Below are 23,111 nucleotides of genomic sequence, written 5' to 3'. Positions count from 1 at the left end.
GTCTTTTATCTGCCAAGCTTGAGCAGCGTGGGCATTTTTGCTTTGCTAGCAGTGAATAAAACCCAAGCAGAGACGTGGTGCAGTGATGGCAGCTCTGCCTGGGTGAACCTGCAGCTTTTGCTTCTCAGAGGCGGCGGACGCGGAGCTGGGTGATGGCAGCAGAGAGCCGGCCTGCGTGCGCCGTGCTTTAAATAAACAAACAAGGCAGCAGCAACTCCACAAATTGAGAGTGGTGCTAATTTGTTAGAGTGCTGGCTTGCCTTCTGGCACTGTTGATTTAGGAGAGGCTGAGCAAGCGGGAACGGATGCGGGAAGCGCCGGTTCTCTCGCTGTGGGCTCTGTGCAACGTGCTCCTAGGGGTCCCGTTCTGAGGAGCTTCCAGATTGCAGGGCAACGCGTGGGGAAAAGCTGCCAATCCCCCTCCCAAAGCAAACCCCAGTTAAAACCACCTTCTCCCTTGCCTTGCCCCTCCCCTTCCACTTTTTTTTTTCTTTTTTTTTTTTTTAAGACAGAGACTTAGTTTAAGTCGTGATTTATGACAATAGCCTGTAATTTGTGTCTTTTGAGAGCTGCCAAAAAATTCTTGACCTTGACAAGAATAGTATGTAGGGAAGGGAAGGAGGATGATTCTTTGCTTTGGACTCTAGAAAAGCTTGCAACATCCCCTGACTTTGCTGGGCTGCCTTTCATAGTGCATCTGGCTTTGCAACCCCCGAAGCTCAGAAAGCTCCTGGCAGGGAAGGGCGACCAAATGCACAGGGCCCAGCGGCAGCCCTGGAGCATCGCTGTGTGCACAGCAGCGTGGGAGCGTTGCTGAGAAGAGGTGGCTTGGGAAGCACGTTGAGTGATCTCCTCACAGTCTGTGAGCTCAGCTTATAAAAGCATGAAGCCTCAAGTGAAGGAGATGGAGAAATAAAGCAGCTGAGCTGCTCAGCTTGGATGGGTTTGGAGCAATGCAGAGAGTTTGCAGGGCTTTGTGACTTCTACCCTTACAAGTGATGGTGGCTTTCTGGCACTTTCTTTCTGGGCAGCRTCAGAGCTGCAGAAACACTTTTGCACTGGTTACAAAGGACCAACTGTAGGAGGTTTGGAGGTTTGATTCTAAGGGATGTTTGACAGGAGAACAGCACGAGGTCTTGCTGCTGTCAGGACCAATTTTTACACAGTGGTTTCCCCAAAAGACTTCACRGATGCGCAGTGCACAGATCCTCTGTCATTTCTGCCAGGGCTCGGGGCTCCAAGGCCTTGTTTGCTCTAACAAACGCTGTAACTAAGGGGTCTGCACCACACTAGCCAGTGGATTTAGCAGGGCCAGCTGTCTGCTTCATCCCCGTCCTGGAGATCCCCTGCAGTTGCAGGGACAGCTGAAAGGGCTGTGCATTTGCTCCAGAGATGCAGTCCCCAGCGCGGCGAGCAGCCCGTGCCAGAGCCCTCGCTCTGCGGCGCCGCGGAGGCTGCGGCAGCCCCCGGGGCCTGCCCCAGACTCGGCCCTTTCTCTCTGCGAGGCTGCGGGCTCCTGCKGGCGGGAAGCTGCTGCCTTGCGCAGCCCCCAGCACGCGGAAAGGCAGCTCCCACTCCCTCCGATTCACTGGTGGGTTAATTCTGCCTAACACTCTCGAGGACTAGCTGGAAAGCAGCAATAATCATTTTGTCAAATCCGAAATTCTTGCCTTGTAAAGGGAGAATTCTGGACATCAAAGTTCAAAGGTAACTGGAAAGCAAGAATTTTGCCTGCCAAAGAGAAGCAAAGCGGTGCATGGTAGATGGTAACCCCCTGGTGTGGGCTGCGCTGCTCCCCTGAGTCGTATGAGGGTTTTAATGCAGCGAGGAGGCATCAGCAGGGCCCGGGGCTGCCGGCGCCGCTCRCAGCGCAGCATCGACGCGCGGCTGCGGCTCGGCGCGCTCAGCTGTCGCAGGGCTGCAGGAGGGCCCAACATCTCTTGCCCTTCGCCAGCTTCTGAGGCTCGCTTTGTTTTGTGCCATCCTGTGCTCCTGAGATCAGCTGTGCTCTGCAGGTAGGCAGAATTTTTTACTGCCTGGCTCTCCCTGACAAGGTGCCGATGTTGAGGCCTCTCTTCTTTTCTCCTCCCACCTGTGGGCTTTGGGTAGCCCTCATCCCCACCGTGTTGACACTAAATGTCTGCTATACGAGAGCGCTGCTCAGGAGTTGGCAGGAAGCTCCACTGCTGACTGCAGTGCGAGGTTCCAGTATTAGGAAACACCTTCATTTTAAACAGTTCTCTGTTAATCTCTGCCCTGGGGGAAATGCAGCTGTGGAGAAGAGCTTCTTGCTTCATGGTAGCAAGGAGTAAATCGCTGTAATCTGAGCGGGTATCTGCATTAGGGCTACTGTCTCAAAACCAGTCCAGGAAACCCCTTCCCGCAGCCCTCGGCACCCCGTTCTCGGCTGCGCTGCAGCCTCYGCTGGGTCCCCTGGGGCGCGGGGAGCTCCGGCTCGCGGAGGCTCCTGCTCTTTCGCTTGCAGCAGCTTGTGGTGTAAGTGTGGGGTGGCCTGTTGGTGCTGGCAGTGTCTGTTCAGACTGGTTCAGCAGATGCTTTCAGCTCAGCACAGCCCAGGTCAGTAAATAAACAGTTGCTTATATTTTGTTTCTGTATTGCATTGACAAGATTTAAAAATCTTCAGCCTGCAGCAGTCGAAACAGACCAATCTCAATCAAAAGACCTGTTCAGTGTGAAAGGGATTTAGTTACAGAACTGGGGGATGCAGATGGGAATCATGGAAACTCTCTATTCCAGGCCTGAGCCTAGCAGACATCTGGGAAGAATGAGCAACTTTCTCCCTATGCTCAGTGTCCTTTGCGTGATGGCACTTTCTGTTTACCAGGCCAGTGTATCCCTATGTTTTCACTCTCATCCAAGTAGATTAATTATTTCAAGTCTCTTTATGGGTCTTTTATCATTGAAGGTTGAATTATAGTCTTGATTCCTCTAACTTTTTAAATGCTTGTGAGATCTGTGGCTCCAGCAGCACAGCTGGAAACCCACAACCATCAGTGTGACAAGAGCTCCACAAAAGCGACACTTTGCCATGAGTGTCTAAAACCCTATTTTAAAGCCCTGCAAAGCTGCAGGATTCCTTTTCTGTTTGCTTTGTTGTTGTTATTTCTTCCTCCACTGGAGCAGCAGCAGCAGAGAGGGATTTGTACCGAGCATTTACCCTGAGACTATGCTCGATAATGCGGCCTCAGTTGATTGCAGGAGCTCCTRAGGAAGGAGGATACCAGAAGGAGGATACTCACTGCACAGGATACCAGAAGATAAATGAGCTGTGTGTATCTGTGGGATGTGCCTTCCCATGGCTTGGYGAGGATGCTGTTGCTTTTTCCTTTGGACAAGGAAGAGTGGAATTAAGGTGCAGAAACATTCCTGCTGTAATTCGCCATGAATCAATTTACCTCTGGTCCCTAAGAACATGGATCTGTAGTTGGTTTAAAGTGTTTCTTCCATTGCCTGTACTGTGTGGGGAAGAAGACCATGAAGCTCTAACACGAGACTTCTTGTTCTAGAAGTATTTCTAACTGGTGGTATTTAGTTGTCTGAACTCCTGGGCAGAAGGAAGCTGGTGCAGAAGTTGTGGGATCTGCTGCTCTTGTGTCTGCGTGGCCTGGTCCCCCTGAAGCCCTGAGTGGAGATGGGCAGAAAGAGCAATCCAGAAACGCTGAGACCTTCCCCTCTGTGTCCACTGCAGTCCAGTCCAGCCCCGGGGCGACGGGTGGAGGGGAGGTTGTTCTAGTAGTTACATTTTTAAGGCAGGTGACCATTTTAAAATGTACGTTTCAATTTTGATTGCAGTTTTTTAATTGCATTTAACAGCGTCCCTGCTGGTTCTCCATTCTGCATCCGTGCAGCCACGTTCTATTGATGGCCTGTTGTGATTTCAATGGAACATCATGGGATGTACCTGGCACGTCGGGCAGCACTGGATGGAGGTGCCTTTAGCCCAATGTACCTGGCATGGTAAGCGGCAACCAAGCGGGTAATCTGCGTTCTACTGCTCGTAGTCTCAGCTTGTACAGCAAGGTGTCCTGCTTCGCTGCAGCCTTGTCCTCACTAGAAATCCCTTTGCTCTCCTGATGCTAGTGCTTTCGTGCACATAGAGCCCCTGTCCTCTTTACTTACGGAGCTTTCTCCTTCCCTGGGCAATGAGCAGGGATGGCACTAGCCTTGTCAGGCTGTTATCCTAGGACAGGAGGAAGGAAGGGCAGGGGGCATCATGTGGCTCTTTTTCTTTCCTCCTGCTCAGGCCAGAGGCTGGCAGCAGTTGAGCGTGTGTTGCCCATGTATTTAATAGCAAACGTTGCTGCACAGAGGCGCCCAGCGGGTGCTTGTGTCCGTAAGCAAAGCTCTGATGCTGCTGCGGGGTCCTGCACGAGCCGCTGCAGGGAGCAGGAGGGCAGTTCTGCCTCGCACTAACCGGGAGGTGAYGGCTCGGCGAGGGCCGCTCTTAGCCTGCTGCTGTGACGTCCTCTGTGGGAATATCCTCCACTCTCCTTCACACTGCAACATCAGCTGCATCCTGTCCTGCCCTGCATGCTGCTTTCTCTCCCATCCCCTGCTCTGCACTCACTAACTTGACATATTGGTCTGAGCTCCTTTGAAGTCTGAGGTGCTCCCGTGTGAAAAACAAGGGGGCTGCAGCCTGTTTTCTGCTTGAGCCCTCCCCTGCCCAGCTTTGGCCGCTCGCTGCCAGCGATGCAATGTGCATGTTCCTGCTTCTGCTCTCGGGCTGCGCTCTCTGCCTCCTCCCGGGAGCTGGGCATAGGGAAGCATTTGGGCTAACACAGTCTGTGCATTTCTGGGGCTGCCTCTGCAGCGTGAACAGCRTTACAGGGCTAATGAGCTGCAGCTCCGCTCCTGGGGGAAGGTTAGGGCCATGCAAGCCCCAGCTCACCGACAGCTCGGGAGAATAACGGGAATTGCTTATGTGGGGATGCGGAGAGAGGAAGGCCAGATGAGTCAGGGAGCTATAGGAGAGCTCTCTTCCCATTGGGGTCTTCACAGTTAGATCAAGTGAAGGCTGAGGAAGTGACCTGTCTGTTTTACACAGATCCAGCAGCAGCTGGACAGGTGTTTTTTACATCAAAAGTTGGAGAAACACTATAAATTGGTGGGAGAGTGCCACATAGGGGTGAATCGATTTGGTTTTGCCTTGATCTATGCTCACTGCTGCAGTGTCTGCTCAGAGCAGCAGCACTGCTTGGGAAGGTGGAGAAATAATTAAAAGACCACCATCTTTCCTAGGTATCTTATAACATGCACAGTAGGCTAATGCTTWAATGGCATCTAATTTGCTACATCACATCTAATCTGTTTGTTGGTTTTTATCTGCAGTACTGGTAGGCCACTATTCAGGTGCTCGCTGTCTAGCCTTCTCATCCAGCCACAAATCCTCTACGTGAAATGAGTGATTCCTTAGATCTGTTTTTGATTGATACTTTGCTTCACTGGTGTTGCTTCTTAAAAGGTAAACTATGTTCATATGCTGCAATCTATAACTCACAGGTGGAATCGAATAGCATCTCCTGCCAGAGGTTGCTAAGATAACACATTTAGCACTTATTCTACAATTAATTTTAGAAAGAGATTTAGCAGTATTACAGACAATCTGTAGTGAATACATAGATTTTATACTTAAGGGGTTGACGGGACTCTCTTTTCCTGTACTTGGGCAGTCTAATTTTCAGTGACTTTCAGAGTCCTTGTGGAAATGGAGAGCAAATTAAGCGTTTCCTGCTTTGCAGAAGCAGCAGTAGCTCCTGCAGCGTCGGGGTGTTCTGCAGAATCCTCGTGCCCGTTGGATCCCAGTGCAGCCCAGGCCGGCTCTGAGCCGCTCACTAGTACCTTGGCTACCTGGTTCCTTGGGCAGTACTGCTTATGAAGACACTAGCAGCTCTTCGCTTGCCTAGCTTTGATGTGTGGCATCTACTTGCAGCATTACTGTGTCGTGTGATTCGTGCCCTGTGTTTTCACATCTTTGCATGTGCTGTGTCTGTGCCTTGGGSATGGTGGAGGAGGGAGAGCCCTTGTCCTGCTGCTTTCCTCACCTGCACAAGACTCCCTGAACAGTCATTGCTCCGAAAGCTAAATGCCCCCAGTGACTAGGAAGCAACTCCCATCTGAAAAGGGACCAGAGCTGTTTGCCAAAGCCTCCTCTGGTCCTGTGTTGGCAGCCGAGGAAAATGTGGAATTTTGCTTACCAAATTCAAGAATAACAGATTGTGGCCCCAGTGAGACATTTACATTTTCCTGAGGTTTTGTTTTGCTTAATAGAAATGTATCTGACTCTGTTGTGAGCCAAGGTTCCTTTGAACTGGGAATATGTTTTTCTATCTTCTTCCAGAAAGTAGAAAAGGACAGCTTCTTACAAATGATACCAAAATGCAAGAAATATAAATCACTGATTCTTAGGAACAGGTGGTGGTAGTTGTTCTTGTCCAAACACTGAGGGTTTGTCAAAATCCTGTCCCTGCAGAACTAATACAAACTGAGGCCATTTTAAGGACGGCCATACCTGAGGTTCGCTTGATATTGGCTAATTTTTATACTGCACCTTAGCTCAGTTATCCTTGGGCCCATSCTTTTTACTAGGAGTGAAATCTTGGGAATGCTACAGGTTGAGGAATGACGTCTGCTTCTCTTTTGCAAATAAGGTTTCCAACGCTTCCCTCCTATCCCATCTCTAAGATAGATCTCAGCTAARGAAGGGGGCAGAATTGGTCAGCTCCAGATAAACATCTGGAATGGATTTACTTGTGTTCAGGACTGCACACAATCCACAGGCCAGGTTGATGCTATCAAGTTTTTGCCAGCAGRGGTACCTCAGGCAAAGGCGTTTTTTTACCCATGTTGTCCTGGTAGAAGCYCCAGTGGGGATTTCCTGGCAGTCTTTTAAACTTGGAGTTTTAACGTTGGCTAAAGGTTTTGCTGCCTTGTTCCATTCCATGAATTTTACTGGGGTTCCAAAATCCACATTAGACTTCAGCCCTGAGAACTCTTCAAATTATTACCRTGTTGTACTGCTTAAACCTGACCACTGCTTTTAAAATCTACAGAGGGTAGTAACCTACCTCATACTTTTGTCCTTGTGAACATGAATCCTTTTGTAAGATTTGACATGTGGGATAAATAGAGGCAATTTAAACAACTTGTACTATGCTAATTTTTCAGTTGGAGAACATAGGAAGATTTAATAATAGCACTATCTTCCTCCTGAAGGTCAGTAAAGAGCAGAAGTATAATTCTACCCCTGCTCCCAGGGCTTTCCCCTGCAGGCTCATGACCTTATTTTGTTATCATTTAATGCAGAAAGAAAAACTAGAAGTAGAAATCTAAGTATATTTCCCCATAGTAACTTCAGCAATCCTGTTGTGAAGGAAAGGCTTAGACAAATGAGCATAGAGTTTTCTAGATCTCTGCTTCACGTGCCACAGGAACGGGGAGTAAATTTCCTTTTAATTCACTAACACACATTTTTYGTTAATCTACGCGGGCACAAAATTATTCCTGGCTGCTGTTTCCCTTCTTGCATTTCTCCTTTATAGAATGATWCAGTATTGAGGAATTTTGTTTTATAGATTCATGCAGAATGAATATTGTATCTGCAGTGCAAACAATGTAGCAGCAGGCTGCTTGTCTTGAGCAGTATGCATTTATATATAAAGACACCCTGGTATGGCGCAAGTGATGTTTTTGTCCTTTCCTATCAATATATCTCTGTGACCCAGAAGTAAGTCCTTTTACTGGCCTCGTYAGATAAAAGTGGGTATTTGGTGCCTCTACGCTGTTGCTTCTTCCTCTTAATCAGCAGTTTTTGAAGCAAGCCACTAAAACCAGAGACACTGCCTGCGTGCTGCAACTCTGATGTAACTAATTACAGCAAAACTTGTTTTTGAAGTGCTCAGCACTGCTTGGTGATGGCGATCCCCGTCACTATGATGTTTTTGTGATGCTGCAGGGTGAGTTTCTATGACATAAACACTGCACATGRGGAAAGAAATAAGTGGCCAATGTCATGGCAAGCTTGTATTTCATTCTTTGCCACCTTTCCTAAGAGCCAGGCGCGCTGGGCCCAAGGCGAATGCGCGTGGAGATGTATTGGTGACCCCGGCATCTCCTCTGGTTCCTGCCCTCTGCTAAAACCATACAGAACAGAAAAGCAGAGCAGCCGTTGAGCCGGGCTCAAGGTCACGAGCTCCTGAGCTGCCTGGCGGCTGGATTAGAGGCTGCTGCGCTGAGCGCGGGCCCCGAAACGYGGCCGGTGCCCAAGGGAGGCGCGGGCGCCCGGCCCGGGGGCTGCAGCGGGGGGTCCCGCAYACGCCACGAGGGACCCCAGGGCTGCTGCTGCAGCAGGAGCACCGCGCAAGGCTGCAGGAAAAGCTGCATTCCTTTATTTTTGGTAGGTTTTGTCATGGAAAGTAAAATCTTTTCATTGTGCAGAGATGGACAATGTAAATTTACCATCCTTTATGTGAATTAAATCCTCCTATTTATCCTCAGTTGATGAGAGTGAGGTTTGGGGGAGTATTTTTTTAGCCTTAATATTGAAAATATCACTCAGTATTTCTTTCTCTTGAGTACAAAGAGACTTGGACCGGAGGGAAGATAATGCAGTTTAATGCTTCATCATTTGAAATCTGATTGTGGTAATGGGGCTCACAAGCAATAAAAACATTAACTATTAATTAGCCTACTGATTTTAGAAGAAAATTTAATCTCTTTATTTCTATGCAAGTATGGCCTGCTCCTTCAATAGTTTGAATAGCAAGATGAACTGGAAGAGAGAAGGGGAAGGCTAAAGGTGCTTGCTGTATGCTTGGTATTTAAATCATATATTTGAATCTCAGAAGCCATTTTAAGTTAACTATAAATAATTAACTTAGATAACTGTCTACTACAAATGGYAATTGCCACTTTCAAACAAAAACCTCAACAACAAAGGTCAAAAAAATTGATCTTGGATTTCTAATGCAGCCTCAACTCTAAATGCAAAATCTTATGAAGAGTAGTATCTACCAAATCTAACATTAGAGGCGGTTCTGTCAGTCCTCAGAAAAGGTCCATACTACTTGGAAAGCCAACATAGATATCTAACTAGCTCAGCATCCCAAATTTCAGCCAGTCAAGGGTTGATTCCAGGCCTTAATGTCAATGGTTGGTGATGGGGACTTTGTCAGGGGGCTGCTTTTTAAGGCTGCCCCTTGTTACTCTTAGGGAGACTTTCCATTCGCACTTCTGTGTGATTAACTCCACCTTCAGTGCATTTAGTTGTTACAGGTCCTTTTCTTAACGCCGGAGCAGTTGGATGTTGTCCGAGTTGAACACCCAAGAGTCAGGAAACAAACTACAAATTAAAGCAGGGAAGCTGCCACTTATGCTAATTGTTTTACATGCTCAGATATGCAAACAGCAGTAAAATAGGTGGGTTTTTTTCCTTCTTTCTCCTCATCTTCGCTTCAGATTTGTTTCAGGGAAGAGAAACCTTCCCCTGAAAAACAATACCTAAGTATTGTTTTCTCCTGACATCTTTTGAATGGTAATTCCAGGCAACCACAATTACTTTTGTTTAAAAAATAAATCAAAAAAAAAAGAGAGAGAAAGCTATTTACAAAGCTGATTTTTACCAACCTGAAATTTTAGCATGAGAAATGCTTCTCTTGGTATTCCAAGCAGGGTCACAACTTTGAGAGCCGGAATGTGCCCAGAGCTCTTTAGTCAGTGTCAATTCTAACACTAGACCACATCATATTAAGCTAGTCCATTAAACATAGACTTGTTGGAGTGGAAACAGCAGTTCATACTTCTCATTCTCCTGTCTCATAGGTGGTAAAGTGAAGGTGAAAGGAAGAGAAGGTGGAGATGGAACTGCCAAATCATGCCAAACAACTGCTACTGCAGCTGAACCAGCAACGAGCCAAAGGTTTCCTCTGTGACGTGATCATTGTGGTAGAAAATGCCCTATTCCGTGCCCATAAGAACATCCTGGCAGCCAGCAGCATGTATTTCAAATCCCTCGTCCTGCATGACAACCTGATTAATTTAGATACAGACATGGTGAACCCCACCGTGTTCCGGCAGATCTTGGACTTTATTTATACTGGTAAGCTCTTAACGACTGACCAGCCCGGTGAACAGAACTTCAATGCTCTCCTCACCGCAGCAAGCTACCTCCAACTGCACGACCTGGCAGCTCTCTGCAGAAAGAAGCTCAAGCGCAACAGCAAGAACTTCGCTGGCAAGGCCGGCGGCCTTGGTGTCGGGAGAGCTGCCAGGAGTCAGAGACTTTCCACCGCTTCGGTCATCCAAGCTCGCTATTCAGGGTCAACCGAAGGGTTGAAGGGCTCGCACTCAAAGGAGCTGTCAAAGGGAAAGCTCTCCGATGACGAGGTCTTCATCAGCAGCTCCAACCARGAGAACTGTCACTCCTTAAGCAGGGGAGCCTCTAAGAACGGCGGTGGGGGCAGCAGCGCCAACGGGAGCACCGGCGACCAGGAGTTAGGCCTCGACCTGTCCAAAAAAAGCCCGTCGCTCCCCGTTGCAGCCTGCCATGATGACACGCAGCACAGCGAAAGCCAGCATGGCTCTCCCCAATCTGCCTCAGCCCCCGCAGCCAACAGTGCCTCATCGTTCGACGAGTCCGGCGTCGGAGCCCCTCACAGCATGGCGGACAGCAGCGACCCCATGGAGATGGACCTGAGCGAGGARTGCCACCACTCGCTGGCCGAGGGCAACCAGCGCAAGGGCCTCCGGCACTCGTCCCGCAGGAAGGAGTGGATGAGGAAAGACAACGCCTTCGAGCGGAAGGAAGGGAGCAACGAGAGAGACGAGGGCGAAGGGCTGCCCAACGGCATCCTGCTGGGGCCCTTGTCCAAGGCGGTCGAGCGGAGCCTGGCTGGGGCCTACGGTGCAGACCTGCCGTACCCGTGCAAGGAGGAGGTGGAGAACGGCAAGGAGAACAGCGACGACAGCGGCCAGAGCGAGAGYGAGAGCGGCGGGCATACGAGTGCCAACTACGTCTACCGGCAGGAGGGCTTCGAGCCTGTGGCCTACGGCGACAACCTCTATGTCTGTATCCCCTGTGGCAAAGGCTTCCCCAGCTCCGAGCAGCTCAATGCCCACGTGGAGACGCACACTGAGGAAGACCTTTACATCAAGGAGGAAGGCACATACGGCGGCAAGGATGAAGCCGAGGATTTGTCCAACCCCAACCAGCCCTACGCGGCGGAGTCCCGGCCCTTCAAGTGTTCAGTATGTGAGAAAAGCTACAAGGATCCGGCCACGCTGCGGCAGCAYGAGAAGACTCACTGGCTRACACGGCCCTTCCCGTGCAACATCTGCGGCAAGATGTTCACGCAGCGGGGCACCATGACACGCCACATGCGCAGCCACTTGGGGCTCAAGCCCTTTGCTTGCGAGGAATGCGGCATGCGCTTTACRCGGCAGTACCGACTCACAGAGCACATGCGGGTCCACTCAGGAGAAAAACCTTACGAATGTCAACTGTGTGGTGGGAAATTCACCCAGCAGCGCAATCTCATCAGCCACCTGCGAATGCATACCTCTCCCACATAAGCCAAAGACTCCAGAATGAGCTTCGAGCCCATCCGCGGTGATTTACCTTTCTGTAGACTTGCTGCTTTAAAAAAAAAAGAAAAAGAAAAAGAAAGAAAAAAAAAGAAAAAAAGAAAAAAAACAAACAAAAAGGGGGCAGCTCCCCAACCGCTGTTCAGTCATGGGAGGCCTAAAGAAATGTAGCTTTAACATTTAAAAAAAAAAAAAAAAAGTTTTTTCCTTTTTTTTAAAAAAAAGAAAGGTCCACAGCCAAGCTAATGCATTTTGCCAACTCTTCCTCCAAACCTCGCTGATCTGGCAAGAAATACCGCGTCTTTTTGTGCATGTTGACTTTGCTCTGATTCCTGGGAGCAGGAAGGGGGACCACGTGGAGCACTTGCTTTCCGTTGGCCGCCCCCTCCCTGCCCCTCCTGCGTTCCTACCAYGCTGCCCATGTCCTTGTTAAGCCAGACTCAACAGGGGTACTTCTTGCCGCTAAAACGAGCCTAAGGGCCACCTCCTTTCCAGAGGCCCGAGCAGATAGGAGCCCCATGGCAGCGCGTGGACGAATGCAGCCGCTGGCTGTGGACCGCGCGCAGGGTGGAGGGGCTCAGGGGCTGCCGGGCACTGGCAGCAGTGGTGTCAGCCCCGCAGCGTTTCCCTTCCAGGAGCGGCGGCGCTTCCCTCACCATCCTTCCTCCTCCTCCTCCTCCTCCTCTGGGTTTTGGTCTTTCTCCAAGGCGCACGGAGCCACGTGCCGCCTTTTCCCGCAAAACATGCAAACCTCCTCTGCCTTACCCGTGACTGAACAGGGGCTGGATGCCCTGGGAATTTCTTTCAGTGAGCAGGGGGTCGTCTTTACTTTTCTAGTAGTTTCGTATGAATATTCTTTGCTTAGAGGTACTTGTTTTATTAAAGGAAAACCCATTGTAACGTTTATGTGAATGTTTGAACTGGAAGGTCTGAGGTTAATTCTAGGGCGGGTGGGCGGGGAGGGGGTTTGATGTAGGCTGGACTTGCTACAAGTTCCTTAGGTACTTTTTTTATGATTTTTTATTTTATTTTTTTGTGTGTGTGTATGTTTTTAGCTTTCCTCCCTCACTAAAGAGCGAGTCTGTGTGGGCAGACTTGTTACCTTTGCTACCTCTTGAATTCATGAGAACAATAAGATGGTTAGTGAAAGATTAGGCTTTTTTTTGTTTTGTTTTTCTTATTGTAAGTAATTAAATGTATAAAAGTAGAAGCTAAATTAAGGGATTTTTACCACCCTGTCCTTCCATTGAAAGTCAGCTAGAAAAATGTTAAAGCGAAGCTCAGCCAAAGACAAAGCAAAAATAAAAACCATGGAGCCAGAGGCTGTGCTGGCAGCTTGGACTGGCTCGCGCGGCAGTCACTTGGGTTTTTGTAGTCACTTTTAGATTAAAAGTAAAAAAGAAAGAGAACTTCTCTGAGCTTTTTGGGCCCTTTCCAGCTTTGTTTATTGAATCTGGATACTATGGGGAGGGGAAAATGTCTCCCTCATCTTCCACTCCCCCAGCACATCTGGGTCAGTGTGTAAACACCTGGCAGGACAGAGGGTGAGGGCATAGCAGCCTATAATTTACTAGAATCCAGAGTGCAATAAGGTGGGGGAGAGGAGGAAAAGCAAACCAAAGTGTTTCATATCCTCCGTTTTAGACAGTTTAACGCACGCACACAAAAAGTACGAAAAAGGAAAAGAAAAAGAAACAAAATGTTCTTGCAACATCTGCATAAGACATCACAGCCAACAGCTGCTATTGGTTTAGGAGAGAAGACAGAGAACTTAGCCCACCGCTTCTTGGCCCCCTTGACTTTGTTGGCGTGACCTTGCGGAAAGCTATGGCTTATTTCAAGCCTCCTGTGACTGTGGTGGTAAAAATTCACAGCCAGTAGAATCATCCCTTCGGAACTGAATAAGGTTTACACTTGTGTTTTTTTCATGGTTTTTTTTTTTTTCCTTTGTTGGTTTTTTTTTTCTGCTCAAAACCAGTACAGTCTCTATGCGTAGGGTTTATCAAACCTCACGTATTGTCTTTTTTTTTAAAAAAAGAAAACCAATTTTTTTAATGTTTTGACCAAAAAAAGGCAAAGAAACAGGAAAAAAAAAAAACTGAGCATGTTTGACTAAAACAAAGGACTATAAGCTTCATTTTCTATTTTTTTTTTGTTAAGGTAGACTAGTCCATCAGAAGTTTTTGGGTCAACTGAATGAACTGAGGAAACTGGAATCCAGGCTCCGAGCAATAGACACGCGCGGCCTGCGCCCGGTGTCCCGTTACAGGGAATAGCTCCCGCTCCTGCCATTGTCCGGTGGCACCGAGGGGAGCGGGGATCTCGAGGAGTTTTTCCTTCCCAATCGTGCTGAGATGCGCTGGTTTCTCCCGGGGGAGGCCAGGTGGGATTTCAGTGTCTTTAGCACTTGCGTATTTTGGGGTTATCTTGGATTTTTTTTTTTTTTTTCTCCCCGTGGTGCCAAATCCCCTTTCCCGAGGGAGATGGCGGGGGGCAGTGGGCCGGGGAAGGCCTTGCCAGCCTCAGCAGGGCCCAGGGGCAGCCGTGCGAGAGGAGCTCCCAGGCACTTTCACCCTGCACCCGCTTCTACCTTCCCTGCAGCAAGCGCCCGAGTCCAGATTTTCAAAATGATTTTTGGCCCCCGCTTTGCTCTGGGGGGGCTCCGTCCTGCCCGGGCCCGGGGGCGCCTCGGCCGAGGCGCCCCCGGGCCCGGGCAGGACGGAGCCCCCCCAGCTCAAGCTGTGACTGACATATTTAGCATTCATGGGGGTGACGGATCCTCTCCTTCCACCCCCAGGCCCCTCTTYGTTTTCTTACGCCTTGAAAATCATTTTGAAGTTTCAGGACCCAATGCTACTTTTGAATTTTTTTATTCTTTAGGAATATCTTTTTTATTTTCCCCCCATTCCCCCAGCACTTAAACAATACGACATAAAGTCTGTGTACAGCAAGAGTATTGTACAAAAGGAAATTTTGTTCTTTTTTTTTTTTTTTTTGCAAGTAGCTGTGTAAAGTTGTGTTCCATAGATTTGAGTATAAGCAACATTTTCCAAATTGTGACAGTAATAATGAATAATAATACTCAAAACTTCAGGGACTGTTTAAGGCCTGCTTGGGGCCTAAACACTCAACTGCATTTGTACGACATAGTATTGTATCAAACATTTTTCTGTATTTTAATGAGAAAGCAAAACACTAGTTTCATATTTAAGATTTTAAGAGTTTTAGGGTGGGGGGGGGGGAGTTGCATTTTGGTTTTTTTTAAATTTTATTTTAATTTTTTTTGAAATACACAAAGAGCCTCAAGAGGAATAAAACAATTTAAAAGCAAACAAAAAGAAAAAAAAAAGAAAAAAAAAAAAGAAAGAGGCCAGGCAGCTTAAGTATATGCTTTAGTCACTTAGTTCCAGAATGTTTTCGGAATAACAGGAAAAAAAAAGAAGAGAAAATAGCAAAAGTTGTATTAAAAAAATAAAGAAGCTCATACCCAAATTCACAAAACTATTTTTTAAACCAAAGCACATTTGAATGAGTATGGAACCTCACTTGGCTCAGAAAAGTACTAATATATTTATCTCATTGTTTACATAAACTTTTACAGTCTCAGACCTCAACAGATCTAGGGGCCAGTCAAAATTAATCTTTGCTTTTTCCATTGGTTTGTCGCGGGGAGGCCGCGCGGGCGGCAGCGCCGGGGGTTTGTGCTGAGCCTGTAAAGGACACGCGGCGCCCGCCCCGCGAGCGGGGACGATGCCTCCGTGCTGGGCAGCCGCCCTCTGCCCCGGACCAGGGGTACGAGGGAGGGAGGACGCTCTGGAACGCAGAGCAGGTGGCGGCTGCTGCAGCCAGCACCTCTCCTTAGCACTGCCAGGGGAGCTGGGCTGAGCTGTTTTCTATCCCCTATTGCAAAACCACCACCAAAAAAAAAAAAATCCGATCAAAAACTCCTCAGCCCAACTCTGTGCACTTGGGGAGGCAGCAGGAGCCACAGAGATCGCAGGAGACACCAAAGAGCTACTGAGACGCAGCTTCTGCGAGGCTCTGTGGCTGCTGGCGGGGAGCCGCGCGGCCAGGGGGACGCTTGGTCGCTTTTAGGGTCCAGGGCGAGGGCGCCAGCACAGACGTGCGACCCTCTGGCCCGCCCGGCTTGCGCGCGGGCCCGAGCCCAACTGTTCGGGCTGCGGGAGCCGCCTTCTAACCAAACAGCTGGATCGATCACTCCAAACCTCAGTGTCAGGCACAAGAGAGTCCGACCAAAACCCTTAAGGCTTGCGAGGCAGAAACCTAAGCTTGATCTGCACGTTAGGACAGTCTATGAGTACCAATGAAGAGAGTTTGCTAAAATACCGCTGAAGCCAAAAAAAAAAAAAAAAAAAAAAGATGGAGAAAACCTTATAAACAGAAAGCTCCCCATAATTAGTTTTGACCCCTTGTAGCTCTTACCTTCTACACCAAAGCCACCTCAGACATCTAAGGGGGGGCTGATGGAAAATGAAATATTAATTTTGCCTGGTCTTAATATCTAACAAAGATGGTGCAAACACTATTTGACAGTGTTGTTTTTGTATCAATATGTATGTGCAGTAATGAATGTATTTATTTCTCAGATTCTGTATGCACAGTTTTGCAATGTAATTCAGAAAGTTGCAAACACAAAGATGTGTCCGCAGGGTCTTCTCTACAGGATTTCAAAAAAATGAAAAAAAAAATATAAAAAAAAAGAATCTCAGAGACTCTCAGCATAGCCATAAACCATAACCTGTGAAGACAATACAAAGACTGGACTTTTGTAGCTTTGCATAGAAAAGGAATTTATGTTTTGCTGTATTTAAATGTTTCCAGTTACAGTGTCATTCTTTTAAGATTCCTGTTTTGTTGTTTTTTCCCTCTCTCKCGCGTGTGTGTGTGGAAAGCACTGTTTTCAAGCAGTGCAGGTTCAAAGTCTGGGTTAGCAGTATTTTACCGTGTCGCTTCAGTTATGAAAAGCAGGAGTTTGGGTCTCGACCAGGGAAACATCCAGGGCACTCAGTGAAACCAAATGTACTCTGAGGTGGCTGCTGGCAAAATCTGGGGAATGAGAAAGTCATCAGAGGAATAGGTGTGTGCTTCCAACTGGCACTTGTGACGGAGACAAACACCATGTCCTGCCTGACCACGATAGTTCAACTCCCTCCCCACACTTACTGGTCACTCTGGAAGCAATAAGGATCTCACAGGTGGGAGCTGATGCCCCAGGGAGCTAGAGGAAACATCGTGCCAAACCCAACAGCTTCTGGGCCATCGTGGGATGGACCCTGCAATTTATATTGAAGCATCAGATTCCCTGTAATATAAGGTGATTAAAGTCCCTGGGAAAAGCTGTATTTATAGAGCATCACATTCCAATACTGGTAGAGTTACTAGTTCTGTGACCTGCTAGAGCCTCAAAAGTTAGCATGGAGAAGTTTGGTGATTTTTGGATATAGACCAAATTTGAAAACCTTTCCAATCAGCTGTGCTGGAGTTAAGAGGAAAAGCAAACCAAAAATAAACAAGACCTCTCTGAGTTTTTTATGGGTTTAAGAAGATCTAGACTGTAAACACCTAGCTCTCCCCAGATAGCAGAAATGTTCCTGACAGATACGRTACGTCTGAGTAAGCACTTGCTTAAGCAAGAGTTCAAATGAGCCCTGGACTGTGATCCTGAAATAATCAGCTGGACATTTAGCTTGTTCATTTGCTTAATAAAATCCACCTCCCCCTTTTTTTGTAAAGCCCTTTCTTTTAATAAGCTTACTCTGCACTCCAAAACTTGCCATATTCTTGAAACAGAAAAGTTGGGAGTTGCTTTCAATAGCTCCAAGTATCTCCTCGCAGTGTTTTAGGTCCCGTGGTTCTCGATTGCCCTGCTGTTAGTGCAAGACAAGCAGCAGCTGATTCTTAGGCCCTTTCCACTGCTTGGATTTTGCATGTTTCAGGGTAGGAAGGAAAGCAATTTCACCGCCTCCCTTTGATGATTTCCCAGGATAGTCACTAAATTTATGACTTTTCTCATAAAAGGCAAAGCTTTGGGATCCCTTGCGAAGCCGTGCCAGCCCTGCTTTAGGGCTCCAGGCTGGACCTCCTCGTAAGGAAACCTCTTCCTTTTAGCCCCAGCCCTCTCTGTGCTGCAACCCTTATTCTGCTTCCCTCGTTCTAACCACCTGGGCTTAAAATACTAAAGTAAGAGACAGAAATGCATTTTTGTTCACTTGATGCCGCTTCATTATTGTCTCTGCCCCATCACCTTCCTCTTCCTCCTTTCCTTCGGCTTATTCTCTTCCTAAGCATTTGAATGCCAGTGCTCAACACAGGGATCAATGTCTGGATGCAAGAGGGAAGGCTGACAACAGAATTCTCCATGCTACAAAACATGTTCGCAGTCAGGAGACACCCTTTCCCTCAAGAGTGGGGTGTATTTAAACCTCTCTGTTCACAAGTCACCAATTGAAGCACTTCAACAACTGTTGCTCTGATTTCCATAGGAGTTTTGGCTGGCTGAGGAGTTGTCCGTGATGAGAGGATCTTGTTCTAGCTGGCTGGATATTTTCCCCTTTTTTATTTTAATATTTTAAATACAACTGTAAAAGGGATGTTGCATCTCTCTCTCTCTCTTTTAATTTTTCAAGCCTTAACTATCAGTCAGTGTAGGAGCCCTGGATGTTTCCTGGGGAGGGGAGCGGAGGGGAGGGCAAGGGAAGGCCAACATTCCTGCTGCAATGTTCTGTTCATTTCCTTCAAGAGCTTGAATTCAGGTCAGAGCCACACAGAGTTGTGGCTTCAACTCAAGTGTCATATAAAAAAAGATACAGAAATTATAATATGATCTCAGCATTCAGAAATTTGCAGTCTTAATGTACAGTGATGAGAAACTGTTATTTTATGATCTTTTCATTAAAAGCTTGATTGAAAAATTCTCGCTCTAGAGTCCACCTTGTTGCTCCAGGCGCCTGYGTGCGCCTCCTCCCCGCAGGCTCCGTGTCTGTAGTGTTGGGGTGTGAAGCAGACCCCCTCCCCAGCAGGACCCGTGCGGTGCGGAGCCTACGGAGTCGCTCCCGGAGCCCAGCTGGCCACTGTTGCGCTGGGACAGGGGCTGAGCTGCGTGGCCTGGCCCCATGGGTGGCCAAGGTGCTGGCCACAGATAAGGGAGGCACTGGGATTTAACCTTTCTGGCTGTGACCCTGGACRGCTTGAGGCTCTTTCTGAAAAGCTACTCCGAAGGATTCCTGCTCACAGCCTATCCAAGTGGGAAGAGTGTTTGCCAGAGATAGGAGATGGACCAACTGATCCTCTCAGGCTCCTTGGGCTCTACGTCTAGCTCCCTACACACATCTTTGAGGAGCAGAGAAGGACCTGAAGTAGAAGAGAGTCTCCTAAATGAAATTAAGATCCTCCATCCATGTGGCAGTCAGGGAGGTAAATGGGGAAACACTTCCAGAGTTACTTTGGCTTTCAAGCTCTCAGATGTTAAGAACCTAGACATTTTTCTTGGGCAGGTTAAGYGTAATCCTAGCAAAATAAACTGAAGTTTCCTTGGTCTGACTTCTTAATAATATTTTCTGGTTCTAGCAGAACAAAATTAAGTACCTTCAATGTAATGCAAGAGCCAAGCCTAGCATTTTGCAATGACCCCCTTTGTTACCTACTCAGCACTACAGTTTTGCTGGTCCTCCCAGAGCCTGGTGGAATCCCTTAATATGCAGCAGAATAACCCTGGCTTTGAATTCATATATATATATATGTGTATGTATTTTAACACAATGCTGACTGTATTTTAAAGTGACAGACTGAAGGAGCTTCAAGTTTAGTCAGTTTTCTGACAGGTTGCAAAGTCAGCAGCCCTGGTAAGAAAACCATTTTTATTTGTCCTTGGAGATGTGTTTTACCCAGCAAGGTTAAAGAGGAGGACAAAAATGAACAGAAAAACAGATGAAGAGCTACAGAACGGCTGGTTTTCAACAGTCCAGCTGTGGTAATGAGTCTGTACTCTTCCCCCAGCTACCAACATCCTCTTTTTCTTTTTTTTCCCCTTCTCTGGAAGTTTTTGCTTACTGGCACCCATTCCTCTGTGGCATGAGTGGTTTCCAGCATAGTTAGTGCATTGCATGTTCTGTTTGACTTTCTTTGCCGTGGTCAGCTCCTTTTCATCTCCTAAGATCCCGTGACAACTTTACAAAACTCTTCATGCAATAACTCACAATCAAAATGCAGCTGCCTCTGCCAGGGGACACTGAAACAGGCACAACTGAACAACAGCTCCACATGTAAAGGACACCGGTTATGTATCCAATTCCCTGGAATTTGTACTTTCTTTCCCTTGCTTTCATTGCCCCCATTTCTTCAAGGGACTTTTCTCCCCAAACCAAACCTTCTTTCTCTCCACTACCTCTTGAAGAGCAAGCAGACAGCAGAGGCTGAGGAAATACACTTTCCTCAAAATTAGAACTTTCTGATAGTAACAAAACTTGCATATTTTTTCTAAATTAAATTTAGTTTCAGCCACTGCTGAAATCCCATTCTGACACTGTTGAACAGATACCGATGCAAAACACTTCCTTCTTAAGAATTCTGATTACAAAAATCACACTAAGAAGTTAAAAAGGAAGGATACATTTTAAAAAAAAAGAAGAACTTGAGGTCAGTATAAGCCAGAAGACTAACACCTCATTTTGCAAGTTATTTCTAAAATATGCCTTCATCTTTTTTTGGATTGAAAATAAACTTTGACGCACTAGAGCTTTTATCTGCAAGTAATGCCAAATTTTCCACAGCTCTGAGAATGTTGAAGCTGTTACCAACTGTTAATTTTGCACACCTACCTGGGTTTTGTTTGCCTGAATGTACTAGAAAAATTGCCCAGGTTAAACTGATTTTGTGTGCACTTTACAAAACCTGATGTGTATCAAGTATAGTGTGACCTGGCTTAAAGCAATAATAGCTAAACCTCATTGTTCTTTGTCTATAAAGTATTTCTTAAAGTGCTATAGGAATAAAAATCTAGGCATGCCATTTTTTCTCATTTTCCTCTCTTCTGAGAGGAAAAAAAATTACAAATAAATTACATAAACTCTCTTAGAGCCTTCTCGGAAAACAACGTGTGAGAAGCATCTAGGAAAAGCCATTTTCTGCTGGCTAGGAGGCAGAGGCYGAGCAGGAGCTCAGGCAGCAGGAGCTGCCTCCCGCAGCCCCGGGAAGCTGCGCCCGGAGAAGCCTGGCTGACCCAGGGCAGGAGCAGGAGCTGCTGGCTCTCCTCCTCCTTCTCTAGGGTGGATATAGCATCTTAAGCTGCCCAGTGGGCTAAAACCCAAATAATGCAACACTTGCATCCACGGAGAGCTTAGCCCCCAACTGCAGATGTACTGCTGCTTTCATCCGTCTCTACACTTATATATTATTGTCCGTCTGGAGTCACAGTTTGCTCTGGGAATCTTTGTGCTCACTCCCTTGCAAGSGGGCTCCCTTAGTATTTGAACACTCACCTTGATGTGTGCAAGGTGATCAAGAGGTTCCTCTATTCCCAAACCTGGGACAGAGGGCCAGAAACACTCCAGAGTTTTGCTCTTTGGGCCAAAGTGGCTTCCCTCTGTGCTGCTCTAGGAGCTGCTCCGGCCTCGATTTGGCACTTTCTTCCCACCTATAGGTCATCACTCATTCTTTCCCTTCGTGGGCTCTGTAGCACTGATCTGTTCTGTGCTTTTGTTGTTTTTTCTTTCCTCTGCAGCTGTGCTGTGTCTTAGTGATGAGCACTATTGGAAACCGCTGCAGAGCAGGGGCCCAATCCGTATGTTTCAGCTCGGTGGGTTSTGCCAGTTCTAAGAGAGCACGATCTCCCTGCAATTACAGTGCACCCATGGCCCCAGTACTACACAGTGAAAAGCATCCATCATACTGTCTTCTGCTGTTCCAGGTGCTAAGAAGAGAGGCCAATGTTGCTGGTATGTATAAGCCTAGGAGGTGATTGATGGTCCTGCCTATTTCCTTTGCTTTTTGCCTTCTCAACATTTTGCCCCATCCCATTAGTTTCTTGCTAACTTACAGAGAAGAGCACTGGGAGAAGAGAAAATGTTACTGGACTCTCAGCAGAACAGAGCAAAATTTTTCAAAATTGGGATATGGTCAGCAAATGCCTAATTATTTCTCCTTCTCTGTTTGCATTCACCAACATCTTGCACACAATTATTTGGGAAAAAAAATGCAACAGAACCGCACACCCCCTTCCTCTAGCTTCAAACTCTGCCTCCATGTTTAAGCCACAGAGTCATTTACTTTTGGTTAGAGAGTTTGGATTTCACACAAATCAGGGCCTCTTCTAGCMGCCTGGCTTAGAGCAACCAGCAGACAAAGCTTCAAGCAATAGGGCAGTGGTGCTGCACGTCCCCCTCATCTTACTGTGACTGGCCCTGGCAGCGCTGTCTGCCTGGACAGGGGTAACCACAGCGCAGTGCAGAGGGTCACATCGCCGGGATGTCCCTTTCCAGCCCCCTGGACCAGCACCACGCAAGTGACAAAGGCACAGACCTACGTCCTGGCTTCCAGGCTTGTGGGCACRGGAGGCTCTCGCTGCCCCAGTGCCTGGCAGCAGCCTCTTGCCAACTCCAGCTAGTCCCTTGCCACAACAGCAGCCAAAGGCTGGCCAGGGAAGGTTGCACAAGCAGCCCTTGATGTGGATTTTCCACTGCTCAGCCAGCAAACCCCTCCTTTTTCCAGCGCAGCTGTTTTCCATCTCTGCTCAGGAAACATGCCCTGCTTTTGATTCCTGGGTCCTGCATTGTGAAGCAATCCCGGGCAGGTCGTCTGGGTGGAACGGTCCCAGTGGCTGTGGGATCGCTCCGGAGTCGGGAAGCAGCACAGAACAAAGGGGAGCTTTGCCAAGGCCCAGGTGAGGCCGGGGTCAGCATGCAGACGGGCTACTGACGCAAGCCCCAACGCCACCTTTTCTTTCGCTGGACCACAGCCATTGAACTCCCTCCTCCCTCTTCCTCCCCTGCCYGCCCGCCACAACCTTTCCCTTGTCACGGACACATTTCAGTAACAACAGACGGTACACAGGTGAAGGCATCACTTTTTTCCTTACATCTTACTCCAGCAGAACTGCCCGACTTGAATTGGTTCCTCCCCTTTCTAAGCATCTTGGTTGATGGTATCACAACCCGCGCTGCAGTTGTACCCATAAAGACACCCACCCTGGCGCAACCCTGTGGGGTGGCTGACGGCAGGCAGAAGCCCAGAATGAAGCACAGACCTTCATGTGTTTTACTTAGAAATGTCAGCAGTCAGCAACACCCTGGCATTGCACTTCTTGGCTCCCTCCCCAAAACACTGGAAATCAGCCAGCTCCCTGGTCATATCAACCCAGAAATTAGCTAGCTTCTTTAAGGGTTAAGGCATTAATGTTAACACCATCTCTAATAACTAAAAATAATATGTGTTCAAAAGATCTGAGTTACAGCTGTTATGGGAGTCAGACCCTGGTTTTTCTGAGTCCTGTGTAT

The 23,111-nt window shown here is 47.7% G+C and overlaps 1 protein-coding gene across 2 annotated transcripts; it reads left to right on the top strand.

The window, feature by feature from the left end:
* The first annotated feature begins 3,857 nt into the window (after positions 1 to 3,857).
* Positions 3,858 to 11,803, top strand: HIC2 (HIC ZBTB transcriptional repressor 2). Of its 2 annotated transcripts, none has more exons than XM_026037705.1 (2): positions 3,858 to 3,978; positions 9,841 to 11,803. In XM_026037705.1, the coding sequence occupies exon 2, from the start codon at positions 9,877 to 9,879 to the stop codon at positions 11,587 to 11,589; it is 1,713 nt and encodes a 570-aa protein (XP_025893490.1). In that variant the 5' UTR covers positions 3,858 to 3,978; positions 9,841 to 9,876; the 3' UTR covers positions 11,590 to 11,803. The 2 variants fall into 2 exon arrangements, 1 of the variants encoding a protein (XP_025893490.1); XR_003249104.1 differs by lacking the exon at positions 9,841 to 11,803 and adding an exon at positions 5,353 to 5,473 and having other exon boundaries at positions 3,961 to 3,978.
* The last annotated feature ends 11,308 nt before the right edge of the window (positions 11,804 to 23,111 follow it).

Source organism: Nothoprocta perdicaria, unplaced genomic scaffold (assembly GCF_003342845.1).
Source record: "Nothoprocta perdicaria isolate Ctin4 unplaced genomic scaffold, notPer1 scaffold_2, whole genome shotgun sequence".
Lineage (NCBI taxonomy): Eukaryota > Metazoa > Chordata > Aves > Tinamiformes > Tinamidae > Nothoprocta > Nothoprocta perdicaria.
The sequence above is the reverse complement of the archived record's forward strand: the minus strand, read 5'-3'. Positions and strand labels throughout refer to the sequence as shown.